The 18708-nt window shown below is 39.4% G+C and overlaps 1 protein-coding gene across 1 annotated transcript in view; it reads right to left on the bottom strand.

Annotated features, from left to right (window-relative positions):
- Window positions 1-7745: 7745 nt before the first annotated feature.
- The window catches only part of LOC105395347 (trypsin CFT-1), a 67333-nt gene continuing 56370 nt past the window's right edge, over window positions 7746-18708 (bottom strand). Inside the window, exons 2-7 of the mRNA XM_048631113.1 lie at window positions 16254-16387; window positions 15826-15914; window positions 15212-15540; window positions 14892-15030; window positions 8336-8487; window positions 7746-8035 (exon numbers count right to left, since the gene is read on the bottom strand). Of these exons, the coding sequence (XP_048487070.1) occupies window positions 7937-8035; window positions 8336-8487; window positions 14892-15030; window positions 15212-15532 (711 nt within the window). The 5' untranslated portion in view covers window positions 15533-15540; window positions 15826-15914; window positions 16254-16387 and the 3' untranslated portion in view covers window positions 7746-7936. The remainder of the gene's footprint in view (window positions 8036-8335; window positions 8488-14891; window positions 15031-15211; window positions 15541-15825; window positions 15915-16253; window positions 16388-18708) is intronic.

Genomic DNA, 18708 nt, shown 5'->3' with positions numbered 1-18708 from the left:
TGATTAATAAGATAGTGGGAAACAGCCGCTATGAGTATGCGTTAGCTTATTTGGATGACGTATTGATACCATCTAAAGACATAGAAGAAATGTTTCAGCGTTTAGAGAATGTTCTAAAATTGTTCAGACAAAATGGACTTACTCTAAAACTAGCGAAATGCCGTTTCTTTGATACTACTGTAAATTATTTAGGATACGACATTTCGTGTCATGGTATTCAGCCTGGCGAGACTAAAGTAGCTGCGGTTAAAAAGTTCCCCACACCTCGCAATATCCACGAAGTGCGTCAGTTCCTCGGCTTAACCGGATACTTTCGTAAATTTATAAAAGGGTATGGAGAGATCGCAAGACCATTGAATTCCTTACTTAAAAAGGAAGCAGTGTGGCAATGGTTGGGGAACGAGGAACAGGCATTCAATCGTTTAAAAGAAATTCTCATTAGTCGCCCCGTACTGGCCCTTTATGATCCTTCCCTCGAAACTGAGCTGCACACTGATGCAAGTTCTCTTGGTGTAGGAGGTATCCTCATGCAGTGGCAAAAAGACTCGAGAGTCTTGAAGCCAGTTGCATACTTTAGCCGGCAGACCACGCCAGAAGAAAGACATCTACATTCATATGAACTTGAAACGCTGGCAGTGGTGTGCTCGTTGAAGAAATTTAGGGTTTACCTATTAGGCCTACATTTCAAAGTTTTTACTGATTGCGCGGCCTTAAGGACAACTTTAACTAAAAAGGATCTCATTCCACGGATAGCAAGGTGGTGGCTCCAAATTAGTGAATTCAATTTTGATATTGAATATCGACCAGGCGTACAAATGACACACGTGGATGCCCTTAGTCGAAACACCAAGCTGCCCATGGAATTAGACGAAAACCCATCTGTGTGCGTATACAACATTGAAAAGGAAAACTGGCTTCTCACTCTGCAGTTAGCAGACCCCGACTTATCCCGGATACATAGAATTCTAAAACCCGAAGACGACCAGAATGCAAAGATATCCGTCAAAATTACGTAGTGAAAAATCATACCGTTTATAGGAAAGTAGACGATCGCTTGTGTTTGGCAGTCCCACGCAATGCTAGGTGGCAAGTTTGTCGGGCCAACCATGATGACATAGGTCATTTGGGGTATACGAAAACTCTAGAAAGAATACAAGAAAACTATTGGTTCCCTAAATTAAGAAAATTTGTAAAGAAATATGTTGCGGCATGTTTGGAGTGCGCTTATAATAAGGATACTGCGACCCGACAAAAATCAGGCCTATTACATCCCATCGAAAAGATCGAGGTTCCTTTTCATACCATACACATCGATCACCTAGGCCCATTTGTCAAAAGTAAAGACGGAAATGCTTATATCCTTACCGTAGTTGATGCATTTACCAAATACCTTTTTACAAAAGCAGTTAAAGATGTGAAAACCAAAAGCACAGTAAAAACATTAGAGAAAATATTCTATGACTTTGGTATTCCAGCAAGAATAGTGTCTGATAGGGGTACTAGCTTTACATCTGCTGCTTTTAAATATTTTTGTGACTCACATGGCATAAAACATGTGTTAAATGCAGTCGCTTGTCCCAGGGCCAACGGTCAAGCCGAAAGGTATAACCAGACTATTTTAAACGCACTAGCTGCGCAAAATTCTTCCGGACATGAGCGTGACTGGGACAAGTGTCTGGGTAAGATCCAATGGGGCATTAACAATACAGTTAATGCCTCAACACACAAAACAGCGACAGAAGCTTTGATTGGAACGAAACTTCGGGATGATTTGCTAAACAAACTTAATATTGATTCTAGAAATGATAATTATGATTTACAAAAAGTGAGAGAAGATATAAGTGCAAACATAATTAAAGACCAAGCCAAACAAAAATTAAGACATGATGCAAATCGTATTCCGGCTACCACATACGAAGTTGGTGATTTGGTCAAAATATCAAGAAATAACTTCGATAATAACCAACAAAGTACAAAGCTTCTGTCAAAGTTTGTGGGACCCTACAAAGTTACTGAAATATTAGGTAATGACAGATACCGAATAGCCGATGTCCCTGGTTTTATTAAAAAAGGAAAACCTTATAAGACTGTAATTGCAGCAGATAGGATAAGGCCATGGATACATACAAAAGCTCTGGAGATATGTAACTCTGACAGTAGTTCTAGTGAATCTAATAAGGATTAGTTAATTTTGTATTATATTCTAATTAACAATATCTACCTTGCTCTATACTTTTTTTCAATTTAGTATTGTTAGAGACCTGATTGATATCTGATTAGTTAGGATAATTAACATTTGATTATAAAAACATTCTTAGTTTAATTAGTAATTAAGCAAAATTAGCCTATAAATACTCGATGTAAATATTAGTTATTCATTTGTAAAAATAATCAAATATTGTTGGATAATTAACATTTCATTATAAAAACATTCTTAGTTTAATTAGTAATTAAGCAAAATTAGCCTATAAATACTCGAATTAAATATTAGTTATTCATTTGTAAAAATGATCAAATATTGTTGTATCTATGATGTTATAAATAATTACTTCCTAATTTATAAGTAATTTGTTGCATTTGTGTATAAAATGTACAATAATTCCTAACTAGACTCAGTGTGTTTCATAACTTATGGTCACTGCTTATAAGTACCTACTGAAATAAATGTATCTAGAACAAATAATGTAGAAAATTGGATATTCTGTACTTATAACACTAGTATAACGTTGGGTATAATCATTTAATACTTGAATGACTGAATGTCATGATTTAAGTTAAATAATGTATATCTTGCTCCAGTTCAAATTTATGAAAAGCAATATTTATGATTTTAGTTTTATGTTTAACATAGAGGTATTAGATAGGTAATTATTAGTATGAAAGTGGGGTGCATGAAAGGAACCTCCTCGCGGTGCACCCTGGGCAATCGAAAGATTGGCTAATCCTTTCCCCACAGTGAAATGAATGCGAATCGGTTCAATTGTGAGCCACCTAAAAGGCACTTTTCAGCGCCACGTCAACGGCACTTATCAGCGCCACCCAAACGGTTCTTATCAGAACCAGCCCTCACAGTAATATCCATTAACATTGAGGGTTTCTCGAGCAATAAATCCGCTCTTCTATCGCAATTGTGCGATGAGACGCAGTGTGATATTCTCTGCGTCCAAGAAACACACCGTGACATCGGCCAACCCAGGCCCAATATACAAGGAATGAACTTGACCGTTGAGCTCCCTCATGCCAAGCATGGAAGTGCAATATTCGCGAAACCCGACATCAAGATTTCATCAGCGGCCTCCGTCTCCCAAGGATCTATCGAAACGCTAACCATTGACTTGGGCAACTGTACGGTAACGTCAGTCTACAAACCTCCCCACACACCGTTTCACTTCCACACAACGGACAATTTCGACAATAGCCCAACAAAAATTATTGTTGGAGACTTTAACAGCCATAGCATCAATTGGGGATACGCAGAAAACAACACAGATGGGGATGCGGTGGAAGAATGGGCAGAATCCAATGGCCTAGAACTCATCCACAGTGCCAAATTGCCCCCTTCCTTTAATAGCGGGCGTTGGAAACGTGGATACAACCCTGACCTGATTTTTAGCAGTGCAAACATCAGCACCCAGTGTTCCAAATCTGTTGGTAATCCCATCCCCAGAACTCAGCATCGGCCAATTATATGCAAAGTCATGGCAGTAGTTAGACCGAGAACAGTTCCATTTAGACGACGCTTTAACTTTACTAAGGCCAACTGGAGTGAATTCTCATCCCGTATTGACGAACAACTTTTAAGTCTACCACCCGTTCCTCAAAACTATGAGCAATTTCTTAATATCGTGCGCACAATATCTCGGAAAACCATCCCTCGAGGTTGCCGCAGCTCATACATTCCGGGACTACCAATCGATGCGGCTGATCTAATCTCCAGATATGAGTCACTTTACGCCCTGGACCCTTTCTCGGAAGAGACCATAATTGCCGGAGAGGAGCTCATGCTTAAGTTAAGTGACAGCCGTCAACAAAAATGGATGAACATGGTCTCTAACATCAACATGACCCATAATAGCAAGAAAGCGTGGTCGATGGTGCGTAAACTCACAGACGACCCACCTGCAGCTACACAACCAGAGCAAGTTACCGCAAACCAAGTCGCCCACCAGCTGATACTTAATGGCAAACCACCATGCAGACTTCCCAGACTACCCAAACAAGTAAACCAGGAAGAACCTTCCACCAACATCAGCAAGCCGTTTACGCTCAGTGAAATTATTTGTGTCATAAAATCACTTAAGACTGGTAAAGCTGCTGGAGTCGACGACATCATGGTGGAGCAAATAAAAGAGTTCGGCCCTGGGACTGTGTCCTGGTTACTTGCCCTTTGCAACAACTGCACTGATTCGGCAAGAATCCCTAAGCCATGGAGGAAAGCAAAAGTTGTAGCGCTCTTAAAGCCGGGTAAGCCTGCTTCTGAAACTAAGAGCTACCGACCAATATCTCTTCTGTGCCATACATATAAGCTGTTCGAAAGGCTCATCCTTAACCGTCTCACAAGCGAAATAGAGCCAAAACTTATACCTGAACAGGCTGGCTTTAGACCAGGAAAGTCCTGCACCAGTCAGACCTTAAATTTGACTCAATCCATTGAGGATGGTTTTGAAACTGGAAAGGTGACTGGTGTGGTGTTTGTCGACTTATCAGCCGCCTATGACACAGTCAATATAAAGAGACTACTGGTGAAGGTCGGTGCACTCACTAACGATAACAACTTCGTCAAACTTTTAAGTGAGATGCTCCACAACCGCCGTTTCCAAGTTTGCATTAACTCGGAAAAAAGTAGATGGCGCTCTCAGAGAAATGGATTGCCTCAGGGAAGTGTGTTGGCGCCAACTCTTTTTAATATATATACTAACGACCAGCCCCGCGATACAGGAACAGCTCGATTCCTCTACGCTGACGACCTTGCACTGGCATCGCAGGCAGCTACGTTCGAAGAAGTGGAAGGCACGTTGACTGCAGCTTTGCGGAAGCTGGGTGACTACTACAGTCAAAACGCTTTGAGGCCAAACCCATCAAAAACTCAGTCATGTGCTTTCCACCTACGCAACCACCAGGCAAATCGAGAGCTGGACATAACATGGGAAGGGGTAAAAATCCAGCACTGCTCGTCACCAAAATACCTCGGAGTGACCCTGGATAGATCCCTCACGTACAAAACTCACTGCCAAATCACCAAGAAGAAAGTCAGCTCCCGAAACAACCTTCTGCGACGGCTTACGTCTACCAGCTGGGGCGCCTCTCCGCAAGTTCTACGAACAAGTAGCTTAGCACTCTGCTTCTCAGCTGCCGAATATGCCTGCCCCATATGGGCAAGGTCCGCGCATGCTAGAGAAGTAGATGTTGCTCTTAACGACACAGTTCGTATAGTTACGGGATGCCTCAAACCGACACCGCTCCACAAACTCTACTCTCTGGCTGGGATAGCACCCCCTAGCATACGGCGTAAAGTGGCATGTTCTGTTGAGAAAGCCAAACAAGAATGCGACTTCAGACATCCACTTTACTCACATACTGCCGCACCTTCCCGCCTTAAGAGCCGCAAAGCGTTTCTAAATAGTGAGGTGTCCTTAACGGATGAAAACCCACAAAACGCAAGGCTAAGGCTCTGGGAGGAAAAGCAGCCCCAGGATCCTTTCCTACCTCTTGAGGAAAAACTTGCTCCCGGTAACAGTCTTCCCTGGCACATCTGGAAGACTCTAAATCGGTTGCGAGCAGAGGTAGGCTGCTGCAAGGACAATCTCTGTAAGTGGGGCTATACCGTTGGTACCAATCTATGCGACTGTGGTACCGCCCCCCAGACTATGGAGCATTTACTCTCCTGTCCCCTGTGCCCTTCCACCTGCACACGGGAAGACTTACTCCAGGCCAACCAGAATGCTATCAAAGTTGCTTCTTTTTGGTCTGGACAAATATAAAAAATCGCATTTCACTGACACGAAAGAAGAAGAAGTATGAAAATTATAGTCATGTTTATAGATACAATCATTTATGTAAAATATTCAATTTTGTGTGGAGTATGTTAGCATGATAGATTTATATTAATAAAATAGATATAGTTACGTGCGTCGGGAGACGGCACGTTGCCGGATGGCCGAATGTCATGATTTTGTGAGTAGTGGTAAAAATTGTGGGTAGTTGAAAAACTTCTAGTGAGAAAAGCCGGCAATGTGCTATCTAGCTGACGTCACGCCCCACCATATTCAGTGGGAGTATAGTGGGGAGTAGCCTAGGACCCGGCTGCGCCCGGGCGGAGAGAGCCATTCTGGTGCGAGTCGCGGGTGAAGACAGATACTAGCTAAGATCTATGACGGTTTGCTGTGTGATCCAATTAAGTGTAAAAATTAATAAAGGTTAAAACGTGATTACTGTATCCTGGAGTTTTTCTTTATAGTACCATCATCATATCCATCATCACATACCTAAATTACTTTATGTTGAACTTAAGTTATCAGGTAGGTAGGTACTTACCATAACAAAATAAGAGCCACTTCATTGTTAAAAATGAACCCTTTTTCACTTGTTAGTTTCCTAGTGCTAGTGCGGAATGACATGGTCCGTGACCTTCGCGATAGTTTGATTCATGCATGGAAGTAATAAGTACTTAGTTTTCATCATCATCATCATCAGCCAATAATCATCCACTGCTGGACATCTCCCAAGGAGCGCCACAACACTCGGTCCTCGGCCTTCCTCATCCAACCACTACCGGCTACCCGTCTAAGGTCGTCAGTCCAGCGGGCAGAAGGGCGTCCCACGCTGCGTTTACCTGTTCGTGGTCTCCACTCGAGAACTCGTCTACTGTCATGATCGTTTCTTGTATTCTTGTATTCTCTGTGGGGGTGTAAGTACCTGCACCTGGCTCTCTCGAATGGAACCTTTGTGCATATCCCCAAGGTCTAAACTGCCTTCCTAAGCTTGAACCATTTCCCACCACGCTGCCGCTGGTCCACTGCGGGTTGGTGGGTTCACATATCAAGATGTGCTAAATCTTGATATGCAGGATTCCTCACGATGTTTTCCTACACCGTAAGAGCGATGGTATATATCAAACTCATTGGTACATGTCAGCGCCGAGAGTTTCGAGATCGGGACACACGAATTCCGACTTTTTGACTCACGCAAACAGTCTATAATCGTGTGTTTATCTCCGATTTATAAACCTACAATAAATCCTTTGTATGCTCTATGTAGGTAATGTAGGTATATGGGGGTAGTTCTTTTGTCTGTACCTAACAATATACGAACAAGATGGAGTGTCAGTTCCCACTTCTACCACTAAGCTCTTATTTAGAATTTGTTCGATTAGAGGATTTGTGTATTTTTCATTGGTACAATGATTGTAATTGGGTTGAACTTAAAAAAATCGTTTTACATAAAGAAAATGCGGTCACTTTTTGCTTCGATTTTGTAAACACACCATCTCTTGTTCGTATATAATAATTGTAAAATAAAATGAAATGAAAAAAATTATGAAATGAAATATTTAGGTATATCAACTAAAACTTATGAAATGAAAGATCCAAAAAAATATTGGTTGCAGTGTTTGGTATTGTTAATCTAAGGTCTGTACAATTAAATATTGGTAAAGTAATTTTGTTTCATTTTTATATTTAAAATGCCTATATATATTTATTTATTTAACTCTTTATTGTACAAATATTACAAAATATGGTGTGGACTTAATATAAATAACAATGTTTTTAACAAAACCACCGTGGAAATTGAAGGTAAACGCAGCTATTAACGGCCCTCTCAACCCCTAGCTTTGCAAGTGAAATCTAGGACACAACAAATATTAATTATCTAAAACGTTTTTAAAATTTTGTGAGTGATCAAACACCATCGGCGCGTACTTAAAATTAAAAATTAATCAGTTTTTGGAATATATTATCCATATTGAGGTGAGTAGCATCAGACTGGAGTTGGCGTCGGCCGCCGCGGCGGAGTTGTGGACCTGGTTTTGGCGTACCTGGAAATTTTAAAATTATATTAACATACGCGACCCACGTCCACTTTACCTATAAAAATGTTGTCTATTTAATATGTAAATCCAGGTTATTAGCTTAATTAGCTTCCTACTTACCAGCCTAATTTTATAAAATTTGCTTACACCATGGTAGTGTAACAAACATCACGTTTTAATATTAGGTACATAATAATATGATAAAAAAAATATTTTTTTTTCTTTGTCTCATTGAAGAATTAATAGAACTCTTTACGGGGTACCGGCCCAAGACTGTATCTTCCTATATTTAATTATTTTACTCACAGTGTTGTTGATCCAGACGGTGTAGCTAGAGACGCGTGTAAACACGTGAGGATAGAAGGAATCGCCGCATGTCACCCCAAATGAGGTCACCCCCACCACCACCCCGTTGTACACCAGGGGAGCACCGGAGTCACCCATGCAAGTGCCGGCTCCTGTATGGGACAAACTCTTATTGTTAGCCAAGATAGGTGTTGAAGAAACGAAACGTCGTCGTCTATGTTTTAAGATTGTCTCTGGCAGCCGCCATATTCATGTATAACCTCTTTTACCTCGAACAGCGCTTCACGCAAAATAATCCATTGTAATCGTAAATTAAAGTCAATAAGTGAAGACTAAGCTGGTTTAATTGAACCTGACCCAAGGATCCCGACCAATATAGCCGCCGTAACATTGGTCCTTCGAACCGGATTCAACTTGCGCCTACGCCTGCAACGGAGGTTACCTTGCGGTCTAAAAAATCCATGAAAGGAAGGGTTCAGAGAGGAATTCTACAGCAGCACCTATAATCTGCATTCTACAGCAGCACCTATAATCTGCATTAATCATCAACTCAAAGCAGCACCTACAATCTGCATTTATTTCAAGCATTAAATCCTGCGTGGGCTTAAGTGGCAAAGTTACGAGAATCCTACAATCTCCGCACCGCGCCCATCCACGTCAGTGTCACAATAATATCAACCAAAAGGCATTCAATCCTGCGTGGGCATAAGTGGCAAGCTACGGGAATCATACAATCTCCGCATCGAGCCCATCCACGTCAGAGTCACCGTGAAATCAACCACATATAGCAAAGGAAAGCCATCATCAAAGGAATTATGTACACAAGCCATGAGATCACCAAACTAAGCAACTACAACAACCAGAGATTACCGTGAGTTCGTTCCAATTCATTCCAATTCCATAATCCAGGCCTTTCCTTGCTATTTTTACCAACATCCACTTACACATCTTTAAAATAACTACAAAACAAAGCAATATCATTAAAATATCAACAAAAACAAAGCATATTTACGATAATAAAAGGGCATTTACCCACTATAACCTCAATATCTAAACTGTACAATTATTTTGGTCAGTTCATATTCTATTTACTTACTACATACATACATTTACTACCTATCTACATAATCAACATTAATCAAATCATACCTATACCTACTTACTAAGGTACTATACTATTTTCCAACTTGTAAACAACACACCTTTCAATAAAATAATATTCTTAAAACTTGTATTGCCCATTAACAAAAACATAACCATACCTAGGTACTAACCTGTTGCTTATCGCATTCCAGTCATTGTTGTTGCTACGCAGCACAGCAAGAGAAGCCAGCACTGCGCTTACACTATCGCTAGCTATACATGCCAGTTAGCAGTCACCGATCAAGAACTGTTATCGATTCATCACAGCTGTTTATGCATAAAATTTAAGTATCGTTTCTTTTTTTGCTATCTTCCTACTTTGTTGCAACATACCTACCTAACTTTCATTGCATTACATAATCATTCAATTTACACTTTCAGCTAAGGCTTATAATCATGACTGACACTGAAATGAAGTCATTGATTAAGAAAAGGGGATCATGCAAAGCAAAGCTTACTCAATTTAAATCATATTTAGAAATCATAAATAGTGCTCAATCTTTAAGTCATTTACAAAAAACAGAGCTTACTGTTCGATTGTCTAAAATCGAAGAGATGTATACAGAGTATGATTCAATACAGTGTGATTTAGAAAACTTGTCTCCCATTCCAGACGAACAGTACAAGGAGCGCGAGTTATTCGAAGCTGAGTACTACCGTGCGGTTGCTGCTGCCCGAGAGGTTGTTGACAGCGGTTCTGCAGAGGGCGTTCACGCCTCCTCAGTTTCAGGATCTGGTGAGACTGTCGTCACAGGTGGGCAGAGTCATATTAAACTTCCAATAATACAGCTACCTAGCTTTTCTGGTCGCTATCAAGAATGGATTGAATTCCACGATACCTACTTAAGTCTGATACATACAAATTCATCCATTCCAAAAATAAATAAATTCCATTATTTACGGGCTGCTCTGAAGGAAAGTGCAGCACTAGTGATCCATTCTTTAGAATTCTCCGCAGAGAATTATGAAGTTGCCTGGCAATTATTATGCGATAGGTACAATAATACACGACTACTTGTCAACAATCACATTCAGTCACTTTTTAATATCGACCCTATAGGCAAGGAGTCTGCAAAAAACATTCGTCACATTATTGACACAATGAACAAAAATCTTAGAGCATTAAAATCATTAAAATTGCCAACTGATCATTGGGATATTTTAATAATTCACCTTGTTTGTAGCAAATTGGACCGTCAAACTGCACGTCAATGGGAAGAGTGTCGCAATACATTAAAGGACCTTCCGTCCATTGAGGATTTTAATCGATTTCTGAATAATCGTGCCGATCTTTTGGAAACATTGGAGGATGTGCATCCAGTGAAACCGCAACAGGGCACTGCTTTCACTCACACACACTCACGCCCACAATCACAACCCGACCGACGATCCAGCGAGGGCTCGTTTCCAAAATATAACAAGTCGTTTATTGTTAATAATAACAATTACAAAACGTGTCCGTTATGTAAAAACCACCATCCACTTTACCAATGTTTCAGATTTAAATCTTTAACAATTGAAGCAAGAATTAACAAGGTTAACCAATTAAACCTTTGTCAAAATTGTCTACGTCCAGGGCATGACGTAAAGAAATGTAGGTTGAGTCCATGCAAATACTGTTCTCAGCGTCATAACACATTGTTACATAAAAATAATTCACAAGTAAGTAATAATACAGACCAAGTCCAAGTACCCACTCCTGCTGCCAACAGCAGTGTAGTGTTGTCAGCTGCTCACCAAGAGCATGAAGAGCCATGCAGCTCACAAACAGATCAAACATTTGATAATAATATAGCATTATCAGCTACACAGAATAATCATGTTTTATTATGTACAGCGCTCATTTTTATTACTGACCATTCAGGTAAGAAACACAAAATCCGTGTCTTACTAGACAACGGAAGCACCTCATGCTTTATTACAGAGAATTTATGTACAAAATTAAAACTTAAAACTTACTCATCCTCAGGTACAGTTGAAGGATTAAACAATCAAACCTCACGCGTGTCTAAACGTTGTGATGTTTCAATATCCTCATTAGTAGGTAACTATTCAACAAATTCACTATGCTTTGTAATACCACACATTACTCAACTTTTACCTACTACACACATTGACAAAACATTGTTAAACATTCCTGATCATATCCAACTTGCAGATCCATCATTTCACATACCTGCACCCATCGACATGCTACTAGGGGCAGACATATTTTGGGATGTGTTAGGAGCTAATCACATCAACCTCGGGAAAAATAACCCGTCACTTCATGAAACGAAATTCGGATGGTTAATTTCCGGTTCAATACAAAAAATATATAATAAACAATCAAATACAGTCCATTGCCACTTCCTATCAGATAATAAAGTTCAAGAACAACTTTCGAGATTTTTTGAACTCGAATCAGTGTCTCCATCTCATTCAATGTCTAAGGTTGAGCGAGAATGTGAAGAACACTTTATAAAAACTACTAATAGAGATTCAGAAGGACGATTTATCGTGACTATTCCTCTGAAGGATTCCCCAGAAAAATTAGGAGACTCCTATCAGCAGGCATTAACTAGATTTCTCTCTTTAGAGAGATAAATTAATTCTGAATATGACAATAACTCTCCAGATAGCCAACATACAATATTAAACTTAAATAAAGACGAATTTTCAAAAACTTTAGGCTTACTTTGGAATTCAGTAGAAGACACTTTATTATACACTGTACAAATACCTAATCAAACTAAAATTAATAAAAGAGCAATACTGTCCATTATTGCACAAATATTCGACCCTTTAGGTCTCATAAGTCCTTGTATTCTACAAGCTAAAACTATATTACAGAAACTTTGGGCATTAAATGTCTCTTGGGAAGAGACAATTCCTTCAAATATACAATCTATTTGGCATGATATTCTTAAAAAATTACCCTTACTCAATGACATTAAAATTCCACGATGGATTTCAAATGAATCGCCTAAAACTATAGAAATGCACGTTTTTTGTGACGCATCTGTAGCGGCTTATAGCACATGCATTTACTTGAGAACTGTATCAGATACAGTCAAGATATGTTTAGTAATTGCCAAAAATAAAGTGTCACCACTCAAAACCATGACAATACCTAGACTAGAATTATGTGGTGCATTATTAGCTACCCGACTTGCTAAAAAGGTATTAGATTCATTGCGATTAAATATTGATAAATGTACATTTTAGTGCGATTCAACCATAGTTTTAGGATGGCTTAAAACCAATACTTCAAATTTAAAACCATTTGTACTCAATAGGGTCAGTGAAATTCAAGAAGTCACAAGTATTTACACCTGGCGTTATATACCAACCAATCTGAATCCTGCAGATATTGGCTCTAGAGGTCTAAATGGAGCACAACTTAGAGATTCAAGTTTGTGGTGGTCAGGACCGTCATTTTTAAAACAATCTGAAGATACGTGGCCGAGTTCACCAACTCACAATACTGAACAAGAGCTACCAGAAATGAAAGTCATTTGTCACTTTACAGTTGAAAAATCATTTTCTGATAACATTCGTAACATTTCCTCATTTATGAAATTGCAACATGTTTTTGCCTACATAAATAGATTTATTTCTATATGTCGCAACAAAAAACTACCTGCTCATTTACAAGTTAGCGAATTAAATTCAGCAATCATATTAATATGCAAAGTTGCACAAGCCGAAACTTTCCCTGAAGAGTACACATTATTATTAAATAAAAAACAATTAACTGTTAAAAATAAACTACTACCTCTCAATCCCTTCATAGATGACAACGGTTTAATAAGGGTTGGGGGTCGTCTTTCAAACTCTCTTTACGATTATGACACAAAACATCCTATCATTTTACACGCTTCACATCATGTTTCCAAACTCATTTTCGAATATTATCACAAACTATTATTACACGCAGGACCACAGCTTCTTTTATCCAATGTCAGACATAAATATTGGGTCATAAATGGACGTAACTTAGCTCGAAAGGTACTTCGAAGTTGTATTAAATGCTGCAGATTTTCAGGCCGTACCATACAACCTATTATGGGAAATCTACCTAAAGAGCGGATCACTGCGCATTTTCCTTTCACCAATACTGCGGTAGACTACGCAGGTCCCATTCTCATAGCGAACAGAAAAGGTAGAGGATGCACTTTGATAAAATCGTATATATGCATTTTCGTCTGTTTGTCTGTGAGGGCAGTCCATTTGGAGCTTGTGACCGAGCTTACAAAGGAAGCATTCATTGCTGCCCTTAATCGTTTCATTGCGAGGCGGGGAAGGCCTGTCAACATCTTCTCCGACAACGGCACCGCGTTTGTGGGGGGTTGCAACGAATTAGGGAGGTTTTTAAAAGCATACAGCAATGAATTCGGTTCTTATTCGTCTGACCTTTCAATAAATTTTAAATTTTCACCAGCCTATAGTCCACATTTTAACGGATTAGTAGAAGGTTCGGTTAAATCTGTAAAACATCACCTTAAACGTGTTTTATCAGCACATTTGACATTTGAAGAAATGTATACTACTTTAACTCAAATAGAGGCCATACTTAACTCACGTCCTCTTACACCATTATCATCCGATCCTTCCGATTTAGTTCCCTTGACCCCGGCACATTTTATCCTAGGACGAACACTCACGATGTTGCCATATCCTATCAACACTGAGCCATCAACCAGCTATCTTCCACGACACAAAAGAGTCGAGCAAATGAAATTGCATTTCTGGAACAGATACTATAAGGAATACATCATAGAATTGCAGACCAGACAGAAATGGCGTAAGGATGGCGAACAGCTTCAGAATGGTGACATGGTCTTAGTGAAGGACGATAGACTACCACCAAATAAATGGCTGCTGGGAAGAATAACCAACGTGTACCCTGGTACAGATGGCATTGCACGCGTTGCTGACATACTTACCACATCAGGAACCATCCGACGAGCGTTCAATCGCCTCTGCTTATTACCAATGTTGGAACAGGATGTTCCAAGGCCGGGACTATGTTGAAGAAACGAAACGTCGTCGTCTATGTTTTAAGATTGTCTCTGGCAGCCGCCATATTCATGTATAACCTCTTTTACCTCGAACAGCGCTTCACGCAAAATAATCCATTGTAATCGTAAATTAAAGTCAATAAGTGAAGACTAAGCTGGTTTAATTGAACCTGACCCAAGGATCCCGACCAATATAGCCGCCGTAACAATAGGTATGACGACTTGAAGAGTCTGGAAAATACCCAACGTGTGTGTACGGACACAAACTTTCTCACAAACACTCATGAATCCTGTGATTTCGAAGCGGGTCGCTTTTTCATCAAAACTCAAACGCACTCAATAGAACTCGTCAAACGTCTCCATAAGTCGGTCCAGCCTGTCGACTTCATAAGTCAGATAAACGAGCTTACCTCCAACACCAAGCAGCCCCGCGCAGATCATGTTGTTGTATGAGAAGAAGATCGAATAACGCGCGGCGCAGGTGTCTCGGTCCACCTTGCGCAGCCCCACGTGCCGCAGCCCGAGGGGGAGTGACTTGCTGCAGTTCATCTACGGAGTATTACAATAGTGGTATAGGAAGCTAACAGAAATGACTCAGGGGCTCATTAAGGTATCACGCCAAACATGGGCTTTATATATTCTGTTTATTATCAAATAAGATATTAGGTCATTACTTACCTATAGGTATAGATGCCAATAACATCCGCTAGGTGAAGTGTAAGATACTCACATCAGTCTGTCCCCACCCGACAGCTACCACAGACGCCTTGTCCGGGACCACATACCCCCCCGGGGGGATGGCGGCTGGCTGCACCGAGCTGCTCCGGTAGTTGCTCATACTGGTCGGCAGCACCAACACTGCCACGTCGTTGTCGTAACTCTTCAAATATTTGTAGTCCTCGTGGACCACGGTTTTGGACGTCGCATGCTCTGGGCCTCCGCGGTCATTGTAGGTAGATCCGACGCGAATGACAACTTCAGATGCACTCAAGATTACTATCTTGAGTGCATCTGAAGTTGTAATTCGCGTCGGTAACAGCTGTAGTGTCATTGACTTTTCTGGAAAGATTTTATTGGTATGGTGTACCTACCTCATTCACTGTATGATTTGATTCATTGGCGAAGGGTTCACACCTTTAACACAATTCACATCGGCTTCTGTTTTGGATTGACTGATTTGATAAATTTATTTTCTGCGTATAATGGCATCATAAAAGCGCAGCGAAGTTGTTGGGGGCAGCTTGTAAATTAATGAATATAGTGAGACGTTCATGAAAATTTGGAGAATGGCCGACCGCTAAATCGTAACTAAGTACCTACTTACAACATTTTGGAATTTATTACCGAAATAAGCAGTGTGCAGCGGTGAGCACGTGGTGCTGTGTGAGTATCACGCCCCCACAGGCACCCCCCAGCAGCCTCTGACCACGCATCTGCAAATACAGTGATAAAGTACGTTACAATAAGGGCTATATACTCGTAACTAACCGCAAAATTAAAATAACTAAAGGCTCAGTTTGACGTAGGCAAACTGATATTGAATAAGTACCTTCATCATTTGAATTTTTAGAACATTTGAGAAGTATTTCTCGGACATACTGAGACGCACTGACCCTACCCGTACAACTGTGTATCTACGGTCACAGTCACATCACGTCCCTGTTTGGTGTCGGTATTATGAAAATTTAACCTTTTCATTGCTCGCGTTGACAGCTCTAAACGAAGCTTCCATAAAATTATATCAGCGGGTCTGGTAAATCAGCAATACCTACCGTATATAATGATCTTAAATACGCCATGTATGGGTATGCCTCGACGGTGGTGGGTCGTCCCCCGACGATCCTGTTGGCGGGGGGCGCGGGGGGCGCGGGGGGCTCCCTCACAGTCACCGAGTCCTCACAGCTCCCTGAAAACTTAATTATATACCTACCTACACGACGTAGTCCATATTTTTAAAGAGAAATCCCTGATCGCATAAAATGTATGGATCGCATAAAATGTAAAGATCGCATAAGGATAAAATTGATATTCTTAGGGCAGGTAATGTAGGTAAGTAATACATGCCTAATAATGTTGAAAAAAAAATCTCTCTTTTACTGGGGGTTGATTGTACCCTATCGGTAATAAAGAAATAACAATTCTTCTACTTTTTAAATAGACTTTGATTAAGTATACCTACCTAACTATATAGAAATAAAAATTGGTAAGGTTACATTCTTTTACCTTTGAAAACTGAAGGAGCTTAGTATAAAGTACCACATACACACATAGATAATAGATATATCTAATTTTAGTCTACCGTACTTATAACTACCATAGATAATAAACATTACCATAGAACCATTAACCAACAGAACTAGGGGTCGAAGTGGTCGCCATGGCCGAAATCGGTCGGACCAATCATCATCATCATCATCATCATCATCAGAACCATTAAAATACAACACACACAGTCAACTTTTGGTTTTGTGGGATGTATGTAATATCATAAGTTGTTTTTCTTTGAATAAAGATTTATTCTATTCTATTCTATTCTATAATAATTAGTAACTTCATACTGAAAACCATCATTTTCCTGTTTATTTTCAGTCTCAAAAGTAAGTAAAAATTGCGATGGCCATCGCAATTTTATTTATTGTAGCTTGTTAACGGTAAAGCAATGAGGACAGATATATATAAAAGTACAAGGAGTTGCAATAGTGGTAAATATAGTAAGATGGTGAAAATCTACAACTCTTTGTGTCTTGTCTATCCTTTTTAACACACTGCATTGCATGTCATACGCTACGTAAGTTCCTAGGAATTGTACATTCTGACCTGACATAGATACCTACCTACAGCGTAGAATGCGCCAGTAAACAATAAACGCTTTAAAGTGACACACCATCTTGTTCTTATATTGTTAATCTAAGGTCTGTACAGTGAAGTATGGGAAATGTTACATTTTATATTATAATATAGTTAAGTAGTTAGGTACAGTAAGGGGCAGATAAACCTGACCCCTCTCAGAAGCATTGTTAGTATGAGAGGAGGGTCAGGTTTCTCTGCAACTGACCGTACGTAACAATGTGTTTTTACAACACCCCCGTGTAAATTTTATTAATGGTAAACGTAGCCATTAATGGTCCCCTACCCTTAGTTATGCAAGTGAACTCTAGGGCACAACAAATATGTAAAACGTTTCACGTATTTCTACTTAACGCCTTTTTAATATATAATTTCAATACGTACCTACATAATATTAACATATCAATCAAATGGTGCCAAGGAAAGATATAAAAATCATAAGTTGTTAAAAATACATTTAATTTCAAGAATTGCGAATAAAAAATTTTTTTTTATGAAAGTTACAAACGTATACTTATTACAATGGCCAAAGAACCAAAAAGTATCTAGCACCCAAAATCTATAACAAGCTACCATTACAATTATTTACCTAACTGTAGTTTTCATAGTTTGGCAGACATTTATGTTTTTTTTTTTTTTTTTTTTTTTTTTTTATTTATTCAACAAAAACTTACGACTATTTTTAACAATTTGTTTCGCCAAACTGGTAACAGTTTGTTGGCGGTACGCTCTTATCATTAAATTATATAAACCTATAATATATGCATGCAAGTGTACTACTAACTAGCTACTACAACATAAGCAAGAAACTACATTACATTATTATGTCTGCAGATGTCGTACCGGTAATGCTATAGCACCACGCAATACGCATCCTCAATCATACTGCTTACAAAAAACAAACTAACTTAGCTACTTACAGAAATAATTACTTAATTGTACATTACCTAAATTAGGAGACATTTGAGGTGTTTTTTAATTGTGCCTAGACATAGTTTATTTTCACTGAGTAAAATAGGGTATTTATTGCATATTTTAGGAATTAAGTATTCTCTAGTTCTCTCACCATAATAATAGGCAAGGCGAAAGATTTTGAAATCCTCTTCCGTAATGCAGATAACCATCTATTGTTTACAACAAAACCTTTATTTCGGTAATAAACTTAAGATTTTGGAAATTTAAAGCCATTTTTATAATCATTTTTAAATACGGCACGAAAACAGCTCGCCGTGTCATGGCGTCGTGTGTGACGTCACACTTACGTACGTATGTCAAATTTGTTTACGCGCAGCTAGACAGCAAAGTAAACAAACACTGCGTATTTTTTGTGTTAAAAATGAATTCTAAAGTTTATAAGTGGTGTGCAGTGCCTCAGTGCAA

The sequence above is a fragment of the Plutella xylostella genome, chromosome 27 (assembly GCF_932276165.1).
Source record: "Plutella xylostella chromosome 27, ilPluXylo3.1, whole genome shotgun sequence".
NCBI classification, from domain to species: domain Eukaryota; kingdom Metazoa; phylum Arthropoda; class Insecta; order Lepidoptera; family Plutellidae; genus Plutella; species Plutella xylostella.
Note: the sequence above shows the minus strand (reverse complement) of the source record. Positions and strands in the feature narration are given on the sequence as shown.